Source organism: Grus americana, chromosome 8, assembly GCF_028858705.1.
Source record: "Grus americana isolate bGruAme1 chromosome 8, bGruAme1.mat, whole genome shotgun sequence".
NCBI classification, from domain to species: Eukaryota; Metazoa; Chordata; class Aves; order Gruiformes; family Gruidae; genus Grus; species Grus americana.
In genome coordinates, this window is record NC_072859.1 from 17,062,786 (window position 1) to 17,087,224 (window position 24,439).

Sequence of the window (24,439 nt, forward strand, 5' to 3'; positions counted from 1 at the left end):
GGACCTGACGTGATATCTGAGAAACAAGATGAAGTCAGCAGAAAGATTTTTATTTAGATTGGATGAGGTTCTTAACTATGTAAATAAAAATGGAGGGTCAAGCCGCCAGATGTCAATGGTTTTAGTAGTTTTTATAAAAAGTACTTCGCTGACCGTATAGTCCGTAAACTACATATGTGATTAACTTGTTAGTCCTGTTGAGTGAGAGGAGTGTTAACCTATATGACACCACTAGATACAGCCCAGTGCAACAGTTGTAATTAAAGGAATCTGGTGATGTGATATGTACAGTTGGTAAAATCTGGAGCTCAGTAAAATGTTTGTGCTACCTTCAAGTATGGAGCATAAAGTGTCTTCTCTCCCCCTGTTCGTCTTAACCTAGGAGACACTAAAGAAAATGGTTCTACTCTTGGCAAAACTTCTACTGAGACCAAACCAGCTGAACAAACTGCACTGAAAACTAATGACACTTCTCGAATGCCAGTAGGCGTAGCAGGAGATCAAAATGAAGGCAAAGGGTCCCAACAGTATAAAGGTTTTCAGCTTGTACACCAGCAGATCAAAGCACTGCTCATCAAACGGTTCCACCATGCCTCCCGCAGCCACAAGGACTTCCTAGCCCAGGTATTGACTTACTTTTGCTGTTCTTGACTTTTTCCCACAACATTCTCAATTGCCTTTCCCAGCAATGTCTCTATGCAAAGCAACAGAGGTGCTGCAAATGGGTAATGGTGTCCCTAACTCTTCTAATTATGATTCCAACTCTTCTGCCTCTTATTCTATTTCTTTCTGTCTAGAGTCTATCACCGACACCAAGTTCATGATTCAATCACTACTAGCCCAGTATTTTATTTTTAACATAATACAGTTCTGTGACAACCAGAATCTTAACTGGAAGCATTGGAAATTAAACTGTTGTGTTCAGGAGCTAAACCAGATTTGATCTGTGTGCTCCTGCTGTTCCTCCTTTGTTCATATATATTATGAGGTGTGTACAGTCTTACCCTACAAAACATATCTAATAACCTAGTGTGATGTTTTCATGTTCCCTGCAGATTGTTCTCCCTGCTAGTTTTGTGTTGCTGTCTTTAATACTTACAGTCATTATTCCTCCATTTGGAGAATATCCCGCCTTAACCTTACACCCTTGGATCTACGGACAACAGTTTACTTTCTTTAGGTAAGAGGAATCACTGAGTAAAAGTACATCTGTCATATATACACTTTTTCCTCCCTAGCATTTAGGATCATGGGGTCCTGTCTTGCTGGGCTTTTCTAACTCTGTAGTACAAAAAACAATTAACTCCACTGGAATCAGCAGATTTAAAATAGCATGAAATTGATGCAAGTGGAGAATACAGCTGCTAGTATGGCTAATCAATACTTCTTCAAATATCTTGTCATCTTTGGTACTCTCCTCTTCCTACCTGAATTCATGACCTTATAAAGTTACATATCCTGCCTAACAGGAGATCCAGGACAGTAAGAAATCTGTTTCTGATATACCATTAAACTACTCCTATATTCATCATCTTAAGAGAACAATAAGATTTAAGCCTATCTGCTGACCTGTGGTAGATTTGTTTATAGTTAGTACAGTATTTGGGCAAAGTTATGGAAACAAGATGAAAGTAGAGACTCTTAGGTTTTATTAACGCTGCTGCTTAGCAGTTTCTCTCCACACAGTATCCTTTGGCTGGGTCTGAATTATTTTTTTTGTCTGCTAGCACTTTGTCTCCTTTCATTCTTCATACAAGCTTTGGTTCTGTTCTTTCCAGGTCATTGCATATTTCCTCTGTGCTTTCCCAAACACTTGCTTCACCTTCACTTCCACATATTACAAAGCCGAAGTTGCACCAAGTCAAAACATGTGCAATGCAGAGGAAATTTATAAACAATGTTTAAGTCCTAGACTAGATCGCAACTAGCAGAAAGCAGCAAAACGGAAGGCAATAATTTTGAAACATTTTCCTTGAGTTTCATTCTGAAAATTCACATGAAACTTTAATTTACACACAGTAGTGTGTGGAGCAGAGTTTGATATTCATACTTGTATATACAACACTTGGCACTAGCAATATTCTGTAGTGTAATGTTACTAGGTTATTAGTTGCAGACACTTCACTATTAGCAGCATTGTCTCCTTGGCTTCAGCAAATGAAAATGTAGAATATGGTTTTCATCTTCTGATTACTGAGTGTGACAGGGCTGAGAGGGTAAAAATGTGGATTCAAGTCTTTTTGGAGAATATTACTATAGGACTATGTCAGAAGTCATACTTTGATATTAGGCGAAAAGGACCATTGCTTTAGCCTGTTAACCATCTTGGAAAGTTCTGGGGGTTTGCATAAATAAATTAAAAAATTGAATTATCAGCATTTGGAGGGGGGCAGTTGGTTCTGCCATATGGTGGTCCTTCACCAGTTGCTATGTATGTTCCGGCACAATAGTTTGAAAAAAATTTATAGAGAAAGTCCTGTCTTGTTCCCTTAGCAATGAGCGTCCTGGCAGTGAGCAGATGGTCTCCCTCACTGATGCTTTCTTGAACAAACCAGGATTTGGAAATCGCTGCATGAAGAATCAGCCTATTCCGTAAGTTGCTAGCTGATCTCTCTTGAACAAGATTCTAGCAGGGTATTACTAGTGGGACTTGAATAGTGAAACAAGAATGAATTAGTTTGACTTTTCACTAGAGCAAATGTTTCAGATATATTGTTGGCAATAATACATACCATTGGGTCAAAAGTAACAAACAAACAGCAAGACAACAATGCTGCTGGATTAAGAATGAATCACAGTGCTCAATGTGACTAGCTGGAAGCCAGGTCATGTAGCCTTGTATTGAGAATTAAGCAACTATGAAATCTATGTCAGTAGGCCAGTGGGCTCAGACCCAGATCTTCACAGCTTCCCTGTCACTTTCCACATACGAGTCCCATCAGGTTCCTCCTGTTCCCACTGGTGTGTTTGGAAGCAATAGCTTTAGCAATTGCTGAGGTTGTGAAGTAGCAACAGGACAGTCTCTATGATTTGAAGCTATTCTCACTCTGGAGGACAATGTTAGTAGAGCTCTTACTTTAACATTTGTTGTCCTACTCACCCTGCCTGGGAGTCCTGCTTTGGAGGCATTTATCACTGTCATGCCATGCTTTGCCATTTGTTCCTTTTCTCCTGCCTCTCTCCCAGTCACGATATCCAGCAACTCCATTCTTCTGACTGTCGTCTCCTCTCTCTTCCCCTTCCTCTCCTCTGCCTGGTACAGCAGGAACAAAGAGGAAACTAAAAACTAGAGAAAAGATACTGCATGAGCAAGAAAAAGGATAGTTTCTTTGCAAAGATATATGTCCACTGCAGATATCATGTGTACTGATGGGTCAAACACAGTCACCTTGTTCCTTCAGTGTCTTATCTGTAAGCTGAAGACAGTAAACTTGGCAGAGATGTGGGGGGAGATGATATTTATTCATGTTTACTGAGTACTCTAAAATGTTCTTATTATTCATAATTCACAGGATAAAGGCTGAGAGGACAATGTCTGCTAAGAGCTTTGTGATTTTGTGGATTTGTGAGCTCTCATGAACTGTATCTCTGCACAGTTTAAAGAGTCTCTTCCTCTATATAGGAACTACCCATGCAAAAATGTGCCAACTGCCTGGAACACACCTGCTGTTCATCCTAACCTAAGCAGCCTCCTGCTGAGCCAAAAGTGGAGCCCTGAGAATCCTTCACCTTCCTGCAAGTGCAGCACTCACAAAAAACTCACTATGCTGCCAGAATGCCCTGCAGGTGCAGGAGGCCTCCCGCCACCACAGGTAGTGTCCCTGTGCTATAAATCTTTGTAGAAAAGTTTCATGGCAAGTGCCAGAAAAGGGATTAGTGTGTAAGTACCTTGCCGTGCCAATATACATAGAAGGAATTGGGTATGTTTTTTTAAAGGAGTAAAAATTGCTGAAATTTGGAATTAAGTTTCAGAGGTAGTGGAAAAGCTTTCACAATTAAATGAAATATGATAACTATTTTAATCCAAATTGCAAACTTTTATATTGAAGAAAATCACAGAAAATTAACAATTTATAATTTTTTTTAAAAAAAAAATCTTTTTTTTTTGCCTCAAAGAACAATTCTATTTAGAAGATTGCCTTTCTTTAGGGAAGGGAAGGAGGGAGAAAGAAGAAAGGAAGGAAAGAAAAAAGTCGCAATTTTGAAAATCATGGAGTGCAGTCATCTCACTAAAAATGGAAAAAATAATATTGAGCCACCCCAAAGAATTATTTTTGTACATGTCTTTTGGTTCCATTTCTAGAAAGAAAATTCTAAACTAGCAAAAGAAATGTTTGTATAGATGTGCATGAAGATGAGTAATTTAACACCCACTGATGCTGTATGGAGAAGTGATGAGAGCTACATTCCCACATGTTCCTATCAATGAATAATCTTAGTAGTGCCCTTTATAAGAAGTGCTTGCTCTTTTGAAGAGCAAAGGAAAGTTATAGCCTGTTAGTGTTTACATTTGCTAAATGTTTTTCTAACAAATTAAAGAAAACAGGACTGTGACCACTCTGAGTAATAGCTCACTAATTTAATCTCTCACCATGCACACCGTTCAACTTTAATATTCCTGTTTGTCTGCACACATTCGCATTAGCCAAATGACTAAATTAATTCTAATTTTAACACCAATGTCACAAGCTTAATCAATTTCTAAATCCAAATCCCTGACACAATCTCTTAAAAATACTGATTCAGCTTCCTTTGGTTTCTCTATCACTATTCACAAAACAACAAAGCAAAGTTGTTTTAAAAATATGTAGAATTCTTGTCTATGAAGCAAAAAAAAAAAAAAAGAAATTAATTAAGAGGCTATATTCCAACCTTATTCACAGCATCCCAAGTTATTTCTGATTTCCAAGTCAAATGGACAGCCAAAGTTGAATTTTGGTAATTGCATGCTAGTGTATTTGAGAGGGAAATTTAGTCTAAAACTTCAAAGCCAAGTAGAATGCAAGATTAATTTTTTGTTTGCTATGAGGACTCTATTCCTCTAAGAGGAATAATGTATTTATTAAAATATTATCCTGATAATTTTGTATAACTTGTCAGGAAGAAACAGTTCACATTTGAGTGTCCAGAGAAGCAACAGTATGTAAATTGTGAAGTATGTCTGAGCATAGACAGCTCACTTAATAGAAGGCACTATGAGGATGCTACCAGTCTTCCTGTGTATTGTCTAGAATCAGCTAGACATCTATAATGAATCTTCTGTGTCATCCGGTACTGCCTCTCCGTGGACAAATGTAGGAACTTCTGGAAAGTTCATTAGACTTTCTAGGTTATTACTGGGTTGTTTCAGGTTGCAAGCTTTGCCCTCTGAAACTGCCCAGGAACTTTAAGTATATTCTATCTTAGAATAAACTCAGCAAATTTGAAGTCTTGCATTTCACAGTGACCCTGTATTTGCAAAAGACTCACAAAGGTATCATGTGGCATCATTTTCATTACAAAAAGAGACAGTAATTTTCATTCAAAGTATCTAATGTGCTAGCGAAGGTGAAGTTTTCACATTAATTTTTACTTCAACTTGCTAAATCATAGAGAACTACCTTATCTTCACTGAGACCTCAATTTATTTGAAAAGCTTGCTTCTTTCACAGTGAAGAAAAAGCCTTGAGCAACCCTGGCCTTTGTTGTAAATAACTCAGGTCAAGTTTCAGAGTGAAGTGCAACTGTTTGGTGTCAGGCATCACAAACTTCTGTGATTTCGTGATTTCTTCTGAAATCTTAGTAAAGGAAGGATGTTTGGACTAGAAAATGAATGACCAACTCTCATTTCAGTGATACTACGAACCTGAGTGATTCCTCTGAACCAAAGCTACTTTTGCTGTTTTCCTGACACTTACTTAATAGCTTTAGAGACTGTAAAGTTTAGTCCGATTAATTAGGTTTTATTTTCTTTCCAGAGAGTGCAGCACAGCACAGAAATTCTTCAAGATCTGACTCACAGAAATATTTCAGATTTTCTGGTGAAAACATACCCCACTTTGATAAAAGGGAGGTAGGGATGAATGTCTCTGTTTTTCACATGCAGTATTTTGTACCTGGCCATGAAATTCTTATTCAGTAATAATATAGCACCTGATGGTGCCACAGGACTGTGTAGACTTGAGCATCATGTCCATATTCCTGATGTAAGAATAGGAGATGCTCATTTTAGGGGAGTTAAATTATTTTAATTATACCTATTTGTATAATCAGGTGCTTCTTTATAGGCAGAGCTAAGTTTCAATGTTGATGGAATGCCATGTTGATGGTAACTGTGTCAACGGTGAGAAAACTTGTGCCTCTGCACACCATGGTGAACTGCCTTGCAGAGATACTAGTTTGTGTCCCTGAAGAACTGTAGCCACACCAGCATGACCATCTGCCTGAGTTAATTATCACTTGCTTCCCAGAAGTGCTAAAGAGCCAAAGGACAATGTTACATAGATATATCTATCCTGCTGATAGCTCCTCAGCTTGCATGAGTGTCGTGCATGGTAATTAGCTGTGCAGGGTCCATGGCCTATTATTTTTGATTCAGGCCTTGCTACCTTTTAAATTCCCAGCAGAGTTCTTGAAATTCCCATTATATTAGCTGCGTGCTGGCTGCCTTTGACTGATTCCCCTTAGCACATGTCATAATTGCTTTAGATACATCTTTTAAAATCAATTCATTGTGGATTTAGGATAAAGCCAGTATGTGTCACTTTAGAAATCTTGCTTATCTCTGTATGAGCTGGAGATGAATCATGTCAGAAAACAAAACAAAAAACCAAAAACCCACTGCAGGGAATACCAAAAGTCCTGACAACCCCACAATTCAAAGTGAGCAGCAGCAATTAAAAAAGAAAGTGTGGGTTTTTTTTTTTTTTTTTAAAGCAAGCTCTGTAGGGAAACTGGGTATCTGCAAAGCATAGGAATTCACCTTTAATTTCCATTTAAGCCTGACAATACTGCTCACTTTGGTTCAGTGCATTAAGGGACAGGATTCTCTTTGTCTGTTTCAGCTTGAAGAGCAAATACTGGGTCAATGAACAAAGGTAAGAAACTAATTCGCAGATTATGGTGGTAAATAAAGGAACAATGAATTTCTGTTTAACAGTGGAGCCTCACAATGTTTCTCTGAATGAACAAGGGGAATTGTGGCAGATAGTGTAGAACAAAGAGATGGCTTCAGTGGAAAATAGGTTGGGGGTCAGCAAGGGCTTTATAAAGACAAGGGGTTAATTTGTTCGAACTGTCCCCACAAGGATGAAGGCCAGAGGCACATAATGGAACTATCACAGTTTTATTATTTACAAAAGTCAGAATAAGGGGATCTGAGTGATAGAAAGTTACAATACAATACTGCACTACATTGCAATATGGTCTGATGCAGCTCTTTCAAAGTGCAGCAGAAAAATACGAACCCTCCTAAAAAAGGACCTGGGTAAGATGAAACCTAGACACCAGCCTATCAAATACAGAAGTAACAACCACAGCTTCTCATCCCCACTCTGACCAGTGTGATGTCTACACTGAAGATACTACGCTTAGAAAAGATGACTGATTAGTCTGAAGAACATACTTATGTAGTTTTTCATCACCAGTAGGAATTCCCTAGCAGCTGGATAACTGACTTCCTTCATGGAATATCTGCTTGTTCATGTGCAAACATTACTTTCTATGGGATTAGACTTCGGTTCATCTCGTGCAATAGTATTTATCATTATGGAGTATTGGCTGGCACCAGCATTGGTGCATACCTGCTCCTCTCAGAGCAACTGAAATTTTAACTGAGGTCCATGCTATCCTCAGTCCTCCATGCTGTCCAAACAGTTATATGTCAATTATCTTGATCTAAAGATTTTGCACTATAGAATTAACTGTTTTTTACGAATCTTCTGTCTAGATAATAATTTTCTCAGGATACTGGCACGAACCCCTCAGAAACTGATAGAACTTCTATTATTTGTAAGCCCTATAGATACCTAATACAACTTGTTAGATAAAGAGTGGAGATTGTTATACATGAATTATATGATATGTAGAAATCAAACTTGCATTAAGTGGATTTTTAGTATTTCCATCAATGTACTGAGTTTTGGGTTTGTGATACAAGTGACTGATGATACTGTTCTTTTTGTTAGATATGGAGGAATTTCTATAGGCGGGAGGCTCCCAGTCCTTCATGTTTCTGGAGATCAAGTTGTCAATTTTTTAAGTGATCTTGGCCGAATGATGAATGTGACAGGAGTAAGCAAGATTTTTATGGTTTTTTTGTCCCTTTACTAAAGAATTGTTACAAAACTGAAAACCCACAGCATCGGATTTCACCCAGACAGCTGATCTTTAGCCTTTTCTTTTTTTTTAGGGACAAACTTCACTGGCTGCTGCTAAAGAAATTTCTAATTTCCTTAAATACATGGAAACTGAAGATAATATTAAGGTATTTGCTGGAGGCAGTCTGCTAACTCACAATCTTTCTTGACATAGACCTCAGATTGCGAGGATATTGCTAGTGGCATTCTGAGATGCCAGAAGGGCTGAAATATACTATACAATATGGAATACTATACTATATGGAATACAGTATTAATGCAAAGCTATTTCTGATATGAGATTTTTTTTTAAACCATATTCTTAGTACTTCTTGCTGTCCTAAATACTTGGGAATAGGACACATTCTGCTAAATTTTAAAATGTGCTTCTATAATATCCCTTGACAGTGGTTGTCCAACCCTTTTAAAAGCTTAGTATGTGAGCTCCTCCTGCTGGACTGTGCCTAGGAGCTATGAATTCCTGGTGCTGGATTCTTCCCTGCTGACAGTGCCCACCAAAGTAGATAAAAGGCAGCCAAGTTTTCTCCTGCAGCTCAGGGTTGTTAGTGAAGGCTTCTTAAATGAATCTATGCTTTCTGACTCTTTTAGGTGTGGTTTAACAATAAAGGCTGGCATGCTATGGTTAGTTTCCTTAATGTAGCCAATAATGCAATCCTTAGAGCTAACCTGCGGACTGGCCAAGCCCCTGAGGAATATGGGATCACTGCTGTAAACCATCCTCTGAACCTCACTAAGGAGCAACTCTCTGAAGTCACTGTGTAAGTCTGCCTGTGCTCTGCTGCTGGCTTTTACCCTTCCCTCTCCTGGCAGCTTACCACCTCCAGTGTGCTCACACTCTGAGGAGAAATAGTTCAATTGACAGAACATGGAGGCCTTTCCCTGAAGTTTTATTCTAATCAAGAATTAGATATACAATCATTCCTCTCTGTCTCATCATATTCCTATAAGAGTTCATTCCTATCCCATGTAGGACCTATGTGACCATTGGTTATACATGTTTACATGTTTCTGTTGATTCCTAAGCACAAAGATTCTGAAGTATTTGTTCATGCTCCAAAGCCAGAAGATCTACTTGTGAAATAACACAGAGATTATAATCAAAAAAGGAATGAGAAATTGTCATTAATTGACTATAAGTAGGCAGTAGTCGACAACCTCTATCTTGGTGCCAAGGACAGCACACAGGTAAATATTCAATGGCAAGGAGTAGGGTTGGTGTATTCCAGAATCTAAAAGCCATAATTTCTTGAAAAAGACACCCCTAAGAAGACATGACATCCCACTCATGTCTCCTATTAAGTTCAGAAGTCAGTGAAACTGAAAACTTCTGCCTTAGCACAGAGGCAAGGTCTGCGCTTTATCTCACTGTCTGCAACTTGCCTCTTTGAGTCTGTCTTTTCCCAGCTCCCAGAGCACCTTGACTGTTGTACCTTAATGGGTAGCTTGAGACACAACATACAGGAAAGGCTGTCAAAATTAGATAGATAGATAGATAGATAGATAGATAGATAGAGTTGAACTGTTCCAGAGAATGAAGGCAAGTAAAAAATCAGGGAATGGTGCTACCAACATTTATATCTGTTAGCTACAGTCCCCAGCATTGCTTGGAAAATATACTAGTACATTTTGAAATTGGAGAAGTCTTCTACTTACAAAATAACTTTGCTGCTTCTAGATCTTCAAATTCCCTCCAGATTCCCCAAAAGCTACTATAGTGTTGTGTCCGTTCCCTTGCTCACAGTCCCTTCTTGTGCTCTGTTTTAGGCTGACCACTTCAGTAGATGCTGTTGTTGCCATCTGTGTGATTTTTGCCATGTCTTTTATACCAGCTAGTTTTGTTTTATACCTGATTCAAGAACGTATAACAAAAGCCAAGCATCTACAGTTTGTCAGTGGTGTGAGCCCTGCGATCTACTGGCTAACTAACTTCATGTGGGACATAGTGAGTAACTGCTGATCTGATTTCATAGCCTGCAATTATTCCTGGGTTTGCATGAACTGAGGACTAATCTGTGAATTGAGTGAAGGTGATTCTGAGCATTGCAAAGCATTCATTTCTTTAAGTGTTTCTCAGAGAGCATGCTAAGGATCTGACCTCCTATCTAATTACAGATGTAGAAATTAAGTCAGGGCACAGCTCATTATTCAACTAATGAAGCTGAAATTATTGTAATCCTAGGGTTTCCAGTCCATACAACTGAATGTATAACAAAGTACAACTTACCGTAGCAGGGGAAAGCCCAGTTGCCTGATGCTTGTCATTTGCTGCCCTCTAGAAGAACCGTAACATGCTTCATGATATTCAAGAAATCTAAGTGGGAGATTCACAGGCTGCTGGAACAGTAGCTGGAGGCCAGACCAAATACTCTAGGATGTCTAAAATGACATAGATGTATTTGTTTAGGTCACTGAATCATGTTCACTGTGTTTTTCCACAAGGATATAGACTGCAGGCCCAGGCTTGCTTAGACAGGTCTCAGCTACCCTCGCATTACTCCTCAGGCCACTTTGTCACAAAGGAGCAAATTCGTTGCCTGGTTGAGGCACAGCAAGGAGCTTGTTTTCTAGCTGTGCCTTCTCCACAAAGAGAGTGGCCAAGGGCTTATGCAATAAGAAAAGCACGAACATGGAATTGCAAAATTAAAAAGAAAAAAAAATGAAATAATTGAAAAGCCCAAAATTCTTTGGGCTTTGGAAGGTGCTCTTTCAGGAGAAGGTAAAGCAAAGATTTAATTTAGCAATAGAGGGAAAAGAAGCAGGTCTTCAAGTTCCTGTCCCCTGCTGGCCACAACAACCTCTCAGCAGCTTCCTTGACAAGAATTCTGCTTGGCCGTGGCCCTTGACAGCATGATGCAAAGGTATTAATTGGTGTTAGCAGTTCTCTGAAACACCACCTTCCATTCTGCATAGGGAGCTCTGTGCATTGCAGTAGACTAATGTTACTAATACTGAACAGAGAAATTGAGAAGAGCAGTGGCCAAGCATACTCACTTTAGTCTCCTCCCAGGAATGTGGCTCAAGTAATTAGCTTTTTCCCTCCTACACAGACTGTGCATCACCAGAAACTGTATTTCCCTTGCATACCCATGGCCTCTTTCTGCGGGCAGCCTGCCAGGTGGACCATAAAATAATTGGCTTGCAAACCATAATCTAGGAAACAATAATATATGTTGTCTTTTTGATAAACAGTCCAATAAAAAATGTCTCAGAAAAATGTCAAATGATGCCAGGGACCTGTTGATCCAAAAGCTTGAGTGTGACAGTCTAGCTCATAAATTCCAGTATTCCTCAATACAAAATCCTTTTGGAATAATGTGTAGGATCTGGATATGTTTGCAGACTTTCTCAGGGCTTATACACTGATCTTCACCCTGTGACGTGGCAGGTGAATTATGCACTGAGTGCTGGAATGGTCGTGTTTATATTTGCTGGATTCAACAAGAAAGCATACACTTCTCCAACTAATCTCCCTGTGCTTATTGCCTTGCTGCTTCTGTATGGGTGAGTGTTCAAGGTTGTTCTTGCATGTGGGGCCCTGTATTTCACATGTAAATGATTTCATGTTAATGAGCTCGTACTTAGTGAAACCCAGCTTTAAAGAATAAAACCGAGTGTGTACAATGCAGGTTAGAACTGGATTCTGTCCCTGCTCCAGGATATTTACACATTCTCGTCACATCCTGTAAAGGTGATTTTTTTTGTCACTGCCTTACATTTTCAAGCATTAAATGTGATTCTTACAGGAAAATATATTTATTCAGTTTGCTGCTTGCTGATATGTACATTGTGTAGGAATTTAGCAGTTGTTCATTTGCCTCATTAACAGCCAATACTAAAATAACTTTCAGCATGTAGTGATAGGACAAGGGGTAAGGGCCTTAAGGTGAAGGAGGGTAGATTTAGATTAGATATTAGGAAGAAATTCTTCACTGTGAGGGTGGTGAGGCACTGGAACAGGTTGTCCAGAGAAGTTGTGGATGTCCCCTCCCTGGAAGTGTTGAAGGCCAGGTTGGATGAGGCTTTGGGCAACCTGGTCCAGTGGAGGGTGTCCCTGCCCATGGCAGGGGAGTTGGAACTAGATGGTCTTTGAGGTCCTTTCCAACCCAAACCATTCTATGATTCTGTGATTTAACCCAAGGGCAAAAAGTACTGAGTCTTCAACACTTTTTTTAACTTCAAATGAGCATTTGTGTTGGCAAAATAACATTTTATATTAAGTTTCTCTCATTTAATTAGTGATCATATATTTTTATCTATAAAATCATATTCCTGATAGCCCTGCAGCTGATGTAGTCTAGGCAAAATGATCAACCAGATCTATTTCTAGAGAAAGAAATTAAGCTTTTCACGTCATCCTATGTTTGTCATGAATTAAGCCTAAGAGGGAACTATTCTTTTCTGGGTAGACTACTTTTAATTTTCTGAAGTTTTAGTGGTGTTTGAATGAAAATCTTGAGAAAATACACAGCATTATAATAATTTAATCTCTGTAAAATACCCAATGTTAGAAAATGCTATCAGAATGTTCTTCGTTTTAATTTTTCATTATATCTTTTTGAAGTGCAACAGTGGTATCTTTAATAAGTTGTCTGTGGCTCTATTTTTTTTTAAATACAGTAATTCATGGCTGTGTGGATAGACATTTAAAGTGTCTTTGCATATTTTAAAGCATCTACCAAGATAAAATTTTCAGAAAAAATATAATCACATGGCAGTCACTTCAATAATAATTTCACAATTTGCTACTCAAAATAAAAAACAGAAAGGAAGGTAAATTCATAGAATCATATATTAGCCCTTGCGTCCAGCTGCAGTCATAATAGGGAATTTAGGATGATTCTTTCTGACCACATGTGTATTGTCCTGTTAAGCAATTCAGGTTGTTGTTACTGAATTCTTCGTAGTCCAACTGATTGTTGCTAAGCATCGTAAGTTTATTCCAGAGGAATACTCCTCTTGTGCTGCTGCATGTGCATTTGCTGTGTCCTAGAAATCATGGCACAGGAATCTCCAAATCAGGAGTAAAAAAACAATGGTAGAGGAGTTAGAACACAATATAAAAATTTACAGAGTTTTGGATTTCTTTGGCCAGTTCCAAAGGCTAAGGAGTACCTAAGAAAGCAGTACATCATATTTGCTTTACCTAACATTTATTTGTTTCTCCCTTCTGGTGTACAATCCAGTGAGATGTTCAAGGATACCTGGGGTGATGGTAACCTTGCTAGCATTAAGTTTTCTCAGTTTTAGCGGTTTCTATTGCCCTGCATTTTAACAGAAAAAAAGCAGGGGAAAAAACCCTTTTTATCTAGTAACCAGGGAAAAAAATACTCTAGTGGCATCTCTGGTTGGTTACACTATTTCACTGGGATGAGAAGAAAGCTCAACTTTGTGTTTTCATTAGGCCAACTGACATGAGAATACTGAGAAGCTGTTACCATAGTTTTTCTATCTTTTGCATGCAGATGGGCAGTAATTCCCATGATGTACCCTGCTGCTTCTTTCTTCAGTGTCCCTAGCACTGCTTATGTTGCATTGTCTTGTATTAATCTCTTTGTGGGGATCAACAGCAGTGCCATTACATTCATCCTGGAGTTATTTGAAAATAACCCGGTAAGTAATGGTTTTCTTGACACCTGGTTTTAAGGAGCTGTGCAAAGGGTGTCCAAGCATAACCATCTCTAACACCCTTTCTACATCTGAAAACAATCCAATTAGCTTTCATTACTGATAGTGCATTTTCAAACACCATGTGCTGATCAAGCATGGTTGTTTGCTGGGAAGGAGAAACAGATCTTGATTTGAGTTAATGGTTTCAAGGGCCACCTTTACAATACTTTCTGTCCCTGATGCTTCCTGCATTCTCAGTCCTGCTTCTTGATAGTGCAGGGTTCAATCTAGTGCCATTCAGTCTATGGGACAGCAGGCCAGTATCGTTATCTTTGAGGATGTGTCTCTGTTGTAGATATTGTGTCTCCAGAGGGACAATTGTCCTTCTCTGGATTCAGTGTTGGTGCAGCTGGACTGCTACTGGCACTTACACTGTTTTAGGCATCTCCACATTGCACCAAAGTCTGCTGTGTAGTTATGCCCAGACACTGGTACTTTTCAATATTGTGGCATTCCTGATTATGGAAATATTCCAGCTATAGAGAAAGATGTTATAACAGAAAAATACCACTCTTTCTTGTTGCTCACAGTTGTTGTTTATAATAGCTGACACCAGAATTACATGTTACGTCTGCTACATAGAGAAATCCTTCATCACAAAGATTAATTTCTCTCCCCACTGACAGTTTTTCACAAGTACTTTGTCTGGTGCAGTGTATGCCAGCATACTGCGGTGCTGCATTCTAGGTTGCAGATGCTTTGGGCGTAACTTGATAAATACTCTGTTTTCTCCATTGTAAGAACACAGAACATTCAGTTTCTCTGGCATGACAAAGAACTTCACTCATGTTGCTGTGTTTCCTTAAAGAAGTCTGGTTTCAACTGCTTATTGTGTCATTTCTGTTTCTTATAGTCTTTGCTGAAGTTTAATAAAACATTGAAAAATGTGCTTATTGTCTTCCCACATTTTTGCCTGGGCCGTGGACTCATTGACTTGGCCATGAACCAAGCTGTGACTGAAGTATATGCCAGGTTTGGTAAGTAAGAGCCAATAAGAAACAAGTTATATCAGTGTCAAGTGTCCTGACCTTGGATGAGATGGTTGGAAGATTTATCTTGGAAAATTAGTGGCTGTTCTGAAATCCTCCCCTCTGACCTCATCAAGTGGATGAGGAGTAGGAAAGTTCAACTTCTCTGAAGGAATCACAGCTTCTGATACAGCTGCCAGAACTCTACAGCCCAACCAGTAATCTGTATTGGAAATGAACCCATTTGTTCAGTGCCAGAGTCTGGTGTCTTTTTATCATTTGTTCTGAAGTCCTTAGACAATTACATTAGGATATATTCAAATGAAATGAGATAATTACTTTGGTGGCCCTCATGTTAATGCTTGAAGTGGCTGCTGTTCTTCAAATGCATCCTCTTGGGATATGGCTGTCCTTGATATCAGACAACTTCCTATTAAAAGAGTAGTCATATAGCAGAACTCATCTGATTTTATTCAGAAAATGTATGTCTTGCACATAATCCATGCAAATTTCATGTTATGAGATCCAAATTAGTGCATATTCAGAGAGCTTATATTCATTTTTGCTCCCATGCAGTAGCTGAGCTTGGAGTGTATTTTCTGAAGAATCTTTCTAAGACACTGGAAAATGGAGACATTGCCTGATCATGATCAAATAAAGTACAGATTTTCATCCTAAATCATTACGATTATGCCTTTTTTTCTGAGGAGCAATGTTTTGTTTCAGCAGTATTTCACCTTGCTTTCTGGCGCTTTCTCCAAAGGCGAGGAGCATGTTTCCAATCCCTTTCAGTGGGATTTTGTTGGAAAGAACCTGGTTGCCATGGCTGTTCAAGGGATTGCATTCTTCATTCTGAATCTCCTTATGCAGCACCGTTTGTTCTCCACAAGATGGTATGTCTGAAAGCTTGTATTAATGTTCCTTTATTAATATGGTGAGTGTCTTTTGTTACTCTCTATGTCCCTCTTTTTTTTTCTTTTTCTCCGAATTTTTCGGCTTTTTTTTCTGTTTAGTTACCTGATTTAATCTTAATTTTTTGATATCCTGGTTCAAGAAAGCATTTACAAATATGCATTATCTTAACAGGATTTAAAAATATATTATTATAGAAAAGAGTTTCCTTGAATTAAGACTTTAATGTAATTTTTTTTAGATTGAGACACTGTAATAGTGAGATTGTAAAATGACTTGGAAAGTTTGTAGTGTCATGAGTACTGGCATGAGGTACTGGCCTGACATCCCAAGACAGGAATTCTAATCCATTGCACAGGACAGTTCCAGCCTGGACACTATGTAAGCTTCCTCTCTCTGCTTTACAAATTGCCTCTCAGTGAAAGCAGCTGCCTTCCAGGTGTGAGTGGGTCATTCACTCCTGTTCAAGATTGCCAACAGGAGTACCAATTGGTACAATTATGAAAATACTGTCTTACAGCCAGTTCTACTCAAAAGATCTGTAGAAGGATTATCATTAGCTACCGAAGAACAGCTAAATAGCAAAAGCTGGGGCTGAGGGGCAGGTCATGTCATATCAGTGACTGACAAGGCATGCTCTTTTGAGCAAGCCATTTCCTCCCTTTTTAATATTTAGAGATTAACTTTCAAAGGTCAGGGATTCTCCCAGCAGCAGGAATGCTCCAGCCAGTGTCACGTTGTGAAGTTTAAATCCCACTGCTTCCACCAGTCACGTTTTTTGGCAATTGATTAGTCATTGTTTCACACTAGTATTCTAACTACACCCAGGGCAACTGATTGTTTCTGCAATCAATCTTTTGGGTTTTTCCAGGTTTGCTGAGACTGCCATGTCACCTATTATTGATGAAGATGAGGATGTTGCAGAAGAAAGAAAAAGAATTATGAATGGAGGGAACAAAACAGATATCTTAGAATTACAAGAACTGACCAAGGTAATAATTTGAGAAAAATGAAACAAGTAAGTCTAGTGTAAATTCTTTCACAATGTATTTCAGCTGTGGATTCAGATGGTACTGTTTTCAAAATCAACCTTGTGATTTAGAAAATAGCAAACATTTTAGAAGTCAAGGTTTGACATGTTATTTGGCTATTTCCTTTCATTAGAAATCAAACCACAGGGAAGTCCAGCAAGGACAGTGTAACCCTCCCTGCTTAAGGTTTGGTTGTTCTGTTTGTTTTTTTTTAATCTCACATTGTCTGACATGACTGTTATCTATTGAGTGTCCATTTCTACTAGTAGTCTTTTCTTCTACAATGCTGGTTTTTCCATAGGTGAGTTTCAATCTCAAGTTAACCATTTGGTTGCTTTCACATTGAGGGCTATAGTTATTGCTAATTTATCTTATTTTCAGACATTAAAGGCATCTGAATTATGCTATCAGAATGCATGCAAGCTTGAGCTACAGAAATACAAAGATTACACACATTGCTGGGATCTCATGAACAGAGAACTGGAGTATCATTCTTCAGACTATCTTGCTGTATTGTTCCATTTTGGTTTGATATGTCAAAGATACTTTGTGCCAGCCAAGCATCAGGTCTGTCTCCTAGTGCTAAAGATGAAGTAAAAGTTTGCACGCAGAAAACTTGGTAGTTTTAGGGGTCATTACAAATTAATTTAATGTAGCTAAGTGTCTGACTTTGTCGAATGCTTACTCTTTCTTTTTAATTTTTTATTTACTCCTGTCTTGGTTCTAAAGTTGTATCATCCCAATAGCATTAAACTAAAAAAAAATTTGGAAGACTTTCTTTGCCGTAGATGTCTTGAAATGGGATTTTTCTTTTTTCTTCTGTCAATTTAGATTTATGCAGGTAGGCACAAGCCTGCAGTGGACAGACTCTGTGTTGGCATCCGTCCCGGAGAGGTAGGTTGTTCAATAACACTAGATTACATTCCATGGATCAGTTCAGGTTTCATGCCCCTGCTGATTTGCAAGTTTGAAATACTAAAGAATGTGATAAATTTTGTAATTTAGTGCTTTGGTCTTTTGGGAGTGAATGGCGCTGGCAAAACAACAACATTCAAAATGCTGACTGGAGATACTGATGTGACATCTGGAGATGCTGTAGTGGCTGGCAATAGGTAAGTACTTTAAAAAAAAAAAAAAAAATCTGTGACAGTCCATTTTCTGGGGTAGAACTGTCCAGATCATAGTCTCAATGACCCAGCAGCTCTTTTCCAGTTTTATGGCACTGAGAGAGACCACAGCTAACACACACTGGCCCTTTATACTTGTAACACTCTGTTGTAAAATCTGTGACTAAGTTATACTAATGCTAGCAGTGGGACAAGGCAATCAGATCTAATGGCAAGAGTTCACAAACATAAGATCACTGGTCCAACTGGGTACTTTGATCTGAGCTTTGGGACTTTTCGCTGGCTGTTTCTAGCATCTTTGTTTACACAGTGCTGGCATAAGTTAATACAATGTGATCTGGTACTCACGTTAGTTTAGTTCCAGGTTGTGTGGCTTCATTTGTTAGGTGTAGTTGGAATTTGATTCTTTGTCCATTGATGTGATTTGAACAATTGCTATTTTGTTGCCAGGACATGGTCCTGGGCAACCTGCTGTAGGTGACCCTGCTTGAACAGCGTGGGTGGACAAGATGACCTCCAGAGCCCCCTTCCAACCTCAACCATTCTGTGATTCTGTACTTCTCCTCCTATTACTACCAATGAAGTGTTAGCCTTGTGTCTTTCCAGTCTGTTCCCGGTGATGACACTCTGAGATGAAATTGACTGATTTTTTTCTTCCAGAAATAAACACCATCTGCAAAAAATATGATCTGAGTGGCTGTTCAAAGAACTTCTTGTTAAGTTAGCCTATACTTAAACAGGAAAATGGGTGAGGGGAAATGGGCTTATACTCTTAACCCGGACTGAGCTGACTTAAATGAGAATATATTCCTTGCTATTCTGTACAGATATTTTTGTAGGATGTTGTATCAGGAAGAATTCATTCTCCTCTTACAAGAGTTGTTGCCCCAGAAAAGAAAGATTTTATTCCAAGTGTCCATCTCTGTCTTAAAGCTAGTATTATATATATAAGATTCTTTTCTTTGTTTCTCCAGTATATTGACCCACATTTCTAATGTCCGTCAAAACATGGGATACTGCCCTCAGTTTGATGCCATTGATGACCTGCTCACAGGACGAGAACACCTCTACTTATATGCACGATTGAGGGGAGTTCCAGCAGAGGAAATCAAGAGGGTAAAGCATTCTTCCTTTTGACTTATACGTAGCTACAGTGAATATTTGTGATGTTTAATTGGGTTCGTAACACGCCAAGGGCCAGAATTTCCAAAGTGGGCTCGCCATTCTGTGCATTGAAGTCCTGGGAGTAGTTCCTGTCATTTGAACAGTTAAGTACAAGACTGCAGTATCAAATGGCATTAATGGTACTTGCAAAACTGTGGAAGGCTAAAAATGCAATTGCTGTGACTCAGAACTGCACTGGTTGCCGTTTTCTTGTCTTTAAAGTTGTTTATGTATAAGAAAGAAAACATGAAGAAGATTCCAGAAGAGAATGATTTAAATTCTTGCACAGATAGCATGTCTACAGTTGAGGCTGGTTTATGGCTCTCCCTCAAGTAGTTAGAATTCCCCTCATCATCATAAATTTTTTGAACTACCCTGCTCCAGTTCTAAAACAAATGTGCTAAAACCCAGGGTATTGCCATGCCTCTGCCAGAAGAGGGATGTATCTGCAATCCCATCCGTTATGCATTAGCTGCTGTGTGAAAAAGACGGTCTTTCTCATAGGTTGCTGAATGGGCCATCCAGAAGCTGGGACTTCCTATGTATGCAGACCACCTGGCTGGTACCTACAGTGGTGGCAACAAGCGCAAGCTCTCCACTGCCATTGCACTGATAGGCTGCCCACCACTTGTCTTGCTAGTAAGTGTCATGGTAACATAGCTCTGTGATAGTTCAGTGTAACATCTCAGAAAACCACATGCTAAAGAGGTACAAGGATGTTGATGACAGTCCTTGCAAGCTCCTTTCTGCCCTTAACTTACATCTACTTCAATGCAATTTTAAGTTCTTTAATTTCAGGGATAGACTGGGATGCATAACTATGTTTTCAATGGACCCCAGGTGATTATGAAAGAAAGATCTTCAATGAACAATGGTTTGAGATAAAGTCTATAATCCAGACAAATTTGAAGTTTAATCCATGTTTGGTTTCCATCTGCCTTTTCTTGTCAGAGTATAACCGCTCATGTAAAACATGATCTTATGACGTATACCTTGCTGTTTTATCCAGCAGAATGGAGGAAGATAGCTACCCTTTTGTAGACTTTAATATCTTTGGAATAAATTATACAAATTTAGACTAAACTATACAAATGATGAAATGTAATTCTCATCAAATAACATAAGTTATCAGATAATTGATAATTTCTCAAGGGGAAATTCTAAATGCAATTACTATAAAAATTCTTTATTTAGATTATACTATACCACTTTAATTTGTAGGCTAAAAAGTAACATTTTAATAACACTTTAATAGCATGGTTCCTTGTGCCATTTAATATGTCTTTGCGTGTATTCTTCCTGTACATAGTAAACAGCCAGATAAAATGTTTTCTCATAATTTCTTAAGACAAAATGTTGAATGAAATTTTTTTTCTCCAAGATTTTTTCAATTTTTTTTGTTACTAACTGGGTTAACTGATTGATGTAGGTCCAGATCCTTAGCTGGTGTAAATCAGGGTGACTACACTAGCTTCTTGGGTTGAAAAATGTGTTCTATATGTTTATATAAATAAGAAGGTTACCTGGGGAGAACTCATTGTCCTCTTACAAAAACTGTTGCCCCAGAAAAGGAAGATTTTATTCAAAGTGACCGTCTCTATCTTAAAGCTAGTATTATAGATGTAAGATTTTTTCTTTGTTTCTCCAGTATATTGATCTACATCTCTAATGCCCATCAAAACATGGGAGCTGCTACTACATAAGCCTCTTTCCATTTATTTCTATTTTGATTACTAAATGTTTTTATAATGGAGTATCACAAATGCTTATTACATTTTTGGTATCTAAGACCCTAGACTGGGGACTGCCTTTGTTGTGATGGTTTCTGCATTCCCTTCCCTGTAGCTGTGCCCTACACAGACAGCATTATATTCTTACCTGCAGTTTCTTGTACTCATTTCCTTACTGCCTTGTGCCAAATAGTACATCAGTACCGGTTCGCTCATGTGCTTCTCAAGGTGCACATGCTTTCTCAAGGCACAGATTTCAGTAGGGAAGCAGCTATATGCTAAGACCCAAACACACAATGACTTGATTCTAAATAGATTTTCTTATCTGCTTCTCTGACTCCAATTGTCTTAATGTTTCCCTCACAGGATGAACCAACTACTGGAATGGACCCTCAGTCCCGGCGCCTCCTATGGGACTCTATTGTCAGCGTGCTCAGAGATCGGCGAGCTGTGGTTCTAACCTCACACAGGTAAAAAGAGTTAGAATTCAGAATCCCAGAGCAGCTGAAGTTCATCTGCTGGCTTTTACCTCAAGTATCTGTTCTCTGTTTTGAAAGTATGGAAGAATGCGAAGCCCTCTGTACTCGTTTAGCCATCATGGTAAAAGGTGCCTTCAAATGCCTTGGCACAATTCAGCAACTGAAATACAAGTAAGTAGAATATTTTTATGGTGGTTTTTTAATGGGAAAACTTAGTGTGTGTGGTATGTACCATTCTTAATACAGCAATCCAATATGAAGAGCTGTTGTTTAAACAGACCTATTTCTGGGTGCAACTCTGTGGTAGTATCCTAGACAATTTGAGCAGACCTCACCTCAACTCTGTTATGCTACACACCACTTCTGCAGGGCAAATACAGAGCTTTCTACAAAGCTAGATCTTATGCATTATCTTTCAGATACTGTTAATGTTTTCATAGCTGCTGAAAATGAATTTTCTTCCTGAATAATGAAACCATCTCTTCATCCAATTCCCAAATCCACCTGTGCTTCCCAGGTTTGGAGATGGCTACATTGTCACTCTGAAAATCAAAGCTCCAAAGTATGGGCTGCCTCCAGATCCTACTCCTGCTGAGCAATTCATACGGATGAACTTCCCAGGGAGTTTACAGAGAGAGAAACACTACAACATGCTGCAGTATCAGATTTGCTCCTCCTCTCTGGCTAAGATTTTTCGGTTAATAATCTCCAATAAGGAAAACTTGCATATTGAAGAATATTCTGTGTCTCAAACAACTTTAGATCAGGTGAGTGAAAAATAAAGCATCCATGAGAGAGCCTGTCTGGCCTGAATTAGGCAATGCAATGGGGATGTATCCAAACAACCGAAGGCTCAAACTGTTCAGAGTAGAGAATTATCTCACACTTTTTTCTCAGGCAAAACTCCCAGACCCCTCATCAAGGAGGTGGATCAGATATGAAATCTGTAACTAATTCCCTATGTAAATAGGTGCCATTTGAAAGCTGGTAAGACAGTGTTTCCCATATGCCAGAATTCACACAACCCATTCCTTCAGGAGCAGCAGTCAGAGCAAGGTCAGCTATTCAGAATGAGGCTTGCTGAGCTGGGAATAACATTTTATTTTAAACAAGAGAGTTGGACTGTGTTGTGTCAGAGATACTGTGATAAATGTTTATATGTCTCTGTCATGCACTTTTATACAGGAGCAATTAGACACACAAAACCTGGGAAGTCCACTGGGACTGCTGGCAACACCAACTTGCTAGAGGGTATTAGCCCCATCTGCCTGCTTTCCTGAGTAGCTGAGGGTCCACATATGCAAAACTGTCTTTGACGGGAATACTAGAGTCATTCCTGGCAGCCTTACAGCTTTCTACTAAAATACACTGTCTCCTCTTTCCCATCGCAACCAAACTCGTTTATGTTGTGCAAGCCATGCAAACCTTGCTGAACCCATCTCCTGCTTAAGAAAAAATAGGATTTTAGTTGCAAGTAAGTGCATCCAAAGGAAGGAAGTTGCAAGGAAATTTATCAAAATAAAGAAGGAATTAATGATCCCTGCTGATGCACAGTGTCTCAGTTGAGCTCATGTGTATGGATTGCCCTTGCTTTTCCCTGCAGAGGCCAAGAAGATGCAAAGGTAGAGATGTTCCACTAACTCATCTCAGTTGATGAGATGGTGACATTTTCCGCTTTCCTCACACAGGTTTTTGTGAACTTTGCTAAACAGCAGATGGAGGATGAGGAAATTCCTTTGCATCCCCGTGCAGCTGGAGCCAGCCGAGAAGCAAAGGTGTCCCCTGCTTTGCATCAGCAGGCAGCTGCATAGACTAGACCTACAGTCACTAGCGCTTAGATTGTGCACAGTGCAAAGATGTGCCATATCAGAGCAGTACAAAGGTAAAACAAAGGTAAAAAAACCCACACTCAGTATTATACTGATTTTTTTTTTTTTGCACCTTTCTGAGCACTGTCCTCACAACAGCAACAGCCCTAGCAACAGCCAACTTCTACTGCTCTACAAGGAACACTACATGCTGAAAGTGTGAAAGGAAAGGCAGGTCCTTGCTATAGAACAAAATCTTCCTCTAACTTAAAGTTAATAAGATACAAGAAGAGAATTCTCATTCTTCCTTGTTGACATGTAAAGAACCAGTTTCTCTATCTGGTCCTTTCAGGCTGGTAGGTTTTTCTTGTTTAACTCTTAAGTCAGCTGCTACCAGTCAGCAGACAGGTCCCAAGGCAGAGTGCTGCCCTGCTTAGAAGTGGGTTCCTGCCAACCTGAGTGCACAGGACTACCAAGGTCAGAACATCAGTGCTGGCTGATGGGGCTAGTGCTGGGAGACTGCTTCACTGTCTCACCAGGCTGCCAGTGAAAACAGATGGCTGTCTCAATAAGAATGGGAAGAATTACTTCAGAACTCAGACCCAGGCAAGAAATTTACTTTTAAAAAAAGTCTTAATGAAAATTATCTCATGCTCATCTTCAAGTTTCTCAAATAGAAGCAGAATGTCAAAATGGAGATTAAAAGGAAAGAGAGTATGTCCAAGTCTGCCGAAAGTTTTGTTTTCTCATGGAGGCTTGGAAAGATATCTTTGTTACTAAAGAAGATCAAATTTTTCTTCTTTCATGTGACTGGACCTTAAGTGGGTGTAAAGTGTGAATAGGGTAAGTGCTTTCTCTGTGCTCAGAAGGAAAATTTCAACTTGCTCGTACTCCACTCTGCACTCAGTGGGAAATCATTTGACATTTAGCTCTCTTCTCTGGTTTACAGTTAAACTAGTGGAAAATAACAATATTGGAAACAAATTCGTAATGATGTATTGCTTCAGTTATCTACCAGATCTAATAATTTCTACGAAATCTTCTCTAAGATATGTTACACAGAAAAAAAAATCTGGGTCATGTTTTTTTGCTTTGTTAGGTTTTTTTTCTTCAATTGATGTAGATTTTTTAATGTAAGGACATTCTTGCTTTTTACTGTACAAAATATTATGAAACTTCAGCAACCAGCCGTAGTC

General features: G+C 38.9%; 1 protein-coding gene across 1 annotated transcript in view; it reads left to right on the forward strand.

Annotated features, from left to right (window-relative positions):
• ABCA4 (ATP binding cassette subfamily A member 4) overlaps positions 1–24,375 on the forward strand; it is an 80,926-nt gene extending 56,551 nt beyond the window's left edge. The window contains exons 29-51 of the mRNA XM_054832876.1: positions 383–624; positions 1,056–1,180; positions 2,494–2,592; positions 3,623–3,812; positions 5,958–6,052; positions 7,044–7,076; positions 8,166–8,271; positions 8,390–8,464; positions 8,946–9,115; positions 10,122–10,299; positions 11,743–11,858; positions 13,820–13,967; positions 14,878–15,001; positions 15,756–15,885; positions 16,776–16,896; positions 17,767–17,829; positions 17,941–18,047; positions 19,037–19,178; positions 19,731–19,865; positions 21,323–21,426; positions 21,514–21,606; positions 21,953–22,202; positions 23,124–24,375. Of these exons, the coding sequence (XP_054688851.1) occupies positions 383–624; positions 1,056–1,180; positions 2,494–2,592; positions 3,623–3,812; positions 5,958–6,052; positions 7,044–7,076; positions 8,166–8,271; positions 8,390–8,464; positions 8,946–9,115; positions 10,122–10,299; positions 11,743–11,858; positions 13,820–13,967; positions 14,878–15,001; positions 15,756–15,885; positions 16,776–16,896; positions 17,767–17,829; positions 17,941–18,047; positions 19,037–19,178; positions 19,731–19,865; positions 21,323–21,426; positions 21,514–21,606; positions 21,953–22,202; positions 23,124–23,246 (2,969 nt within the window). The 3' untranslated portion in view covers positions 23,247–24,375. The remainder of the gene's footprint in view (positions 1–382; positions 625–1,055; positions 1,181–2,493; positions 2,593–3,622; positions 3,813–5,957; positions 6,053–7,043; positions 7,077–8,165; positions 8,272–8,389; positions 8,465–8,945; positions 9,116–10,121; positions 10,300–11,742; positions 11,859–13,819; positions 13,968–14,877; positions 15,002–15,755; positions 15,886–16,775; positions 16,897–17,766; positions 17,830–17,940; positions 18,048–19,036; positions 19,179–19,730; positions 19,866–21,322; positions 21,427–21,513; positions 21,607–21,952; positions 22,203–23,123) is intronic.
• Positions 24,376–24,439: the final 64 nt, after the last annotated feature.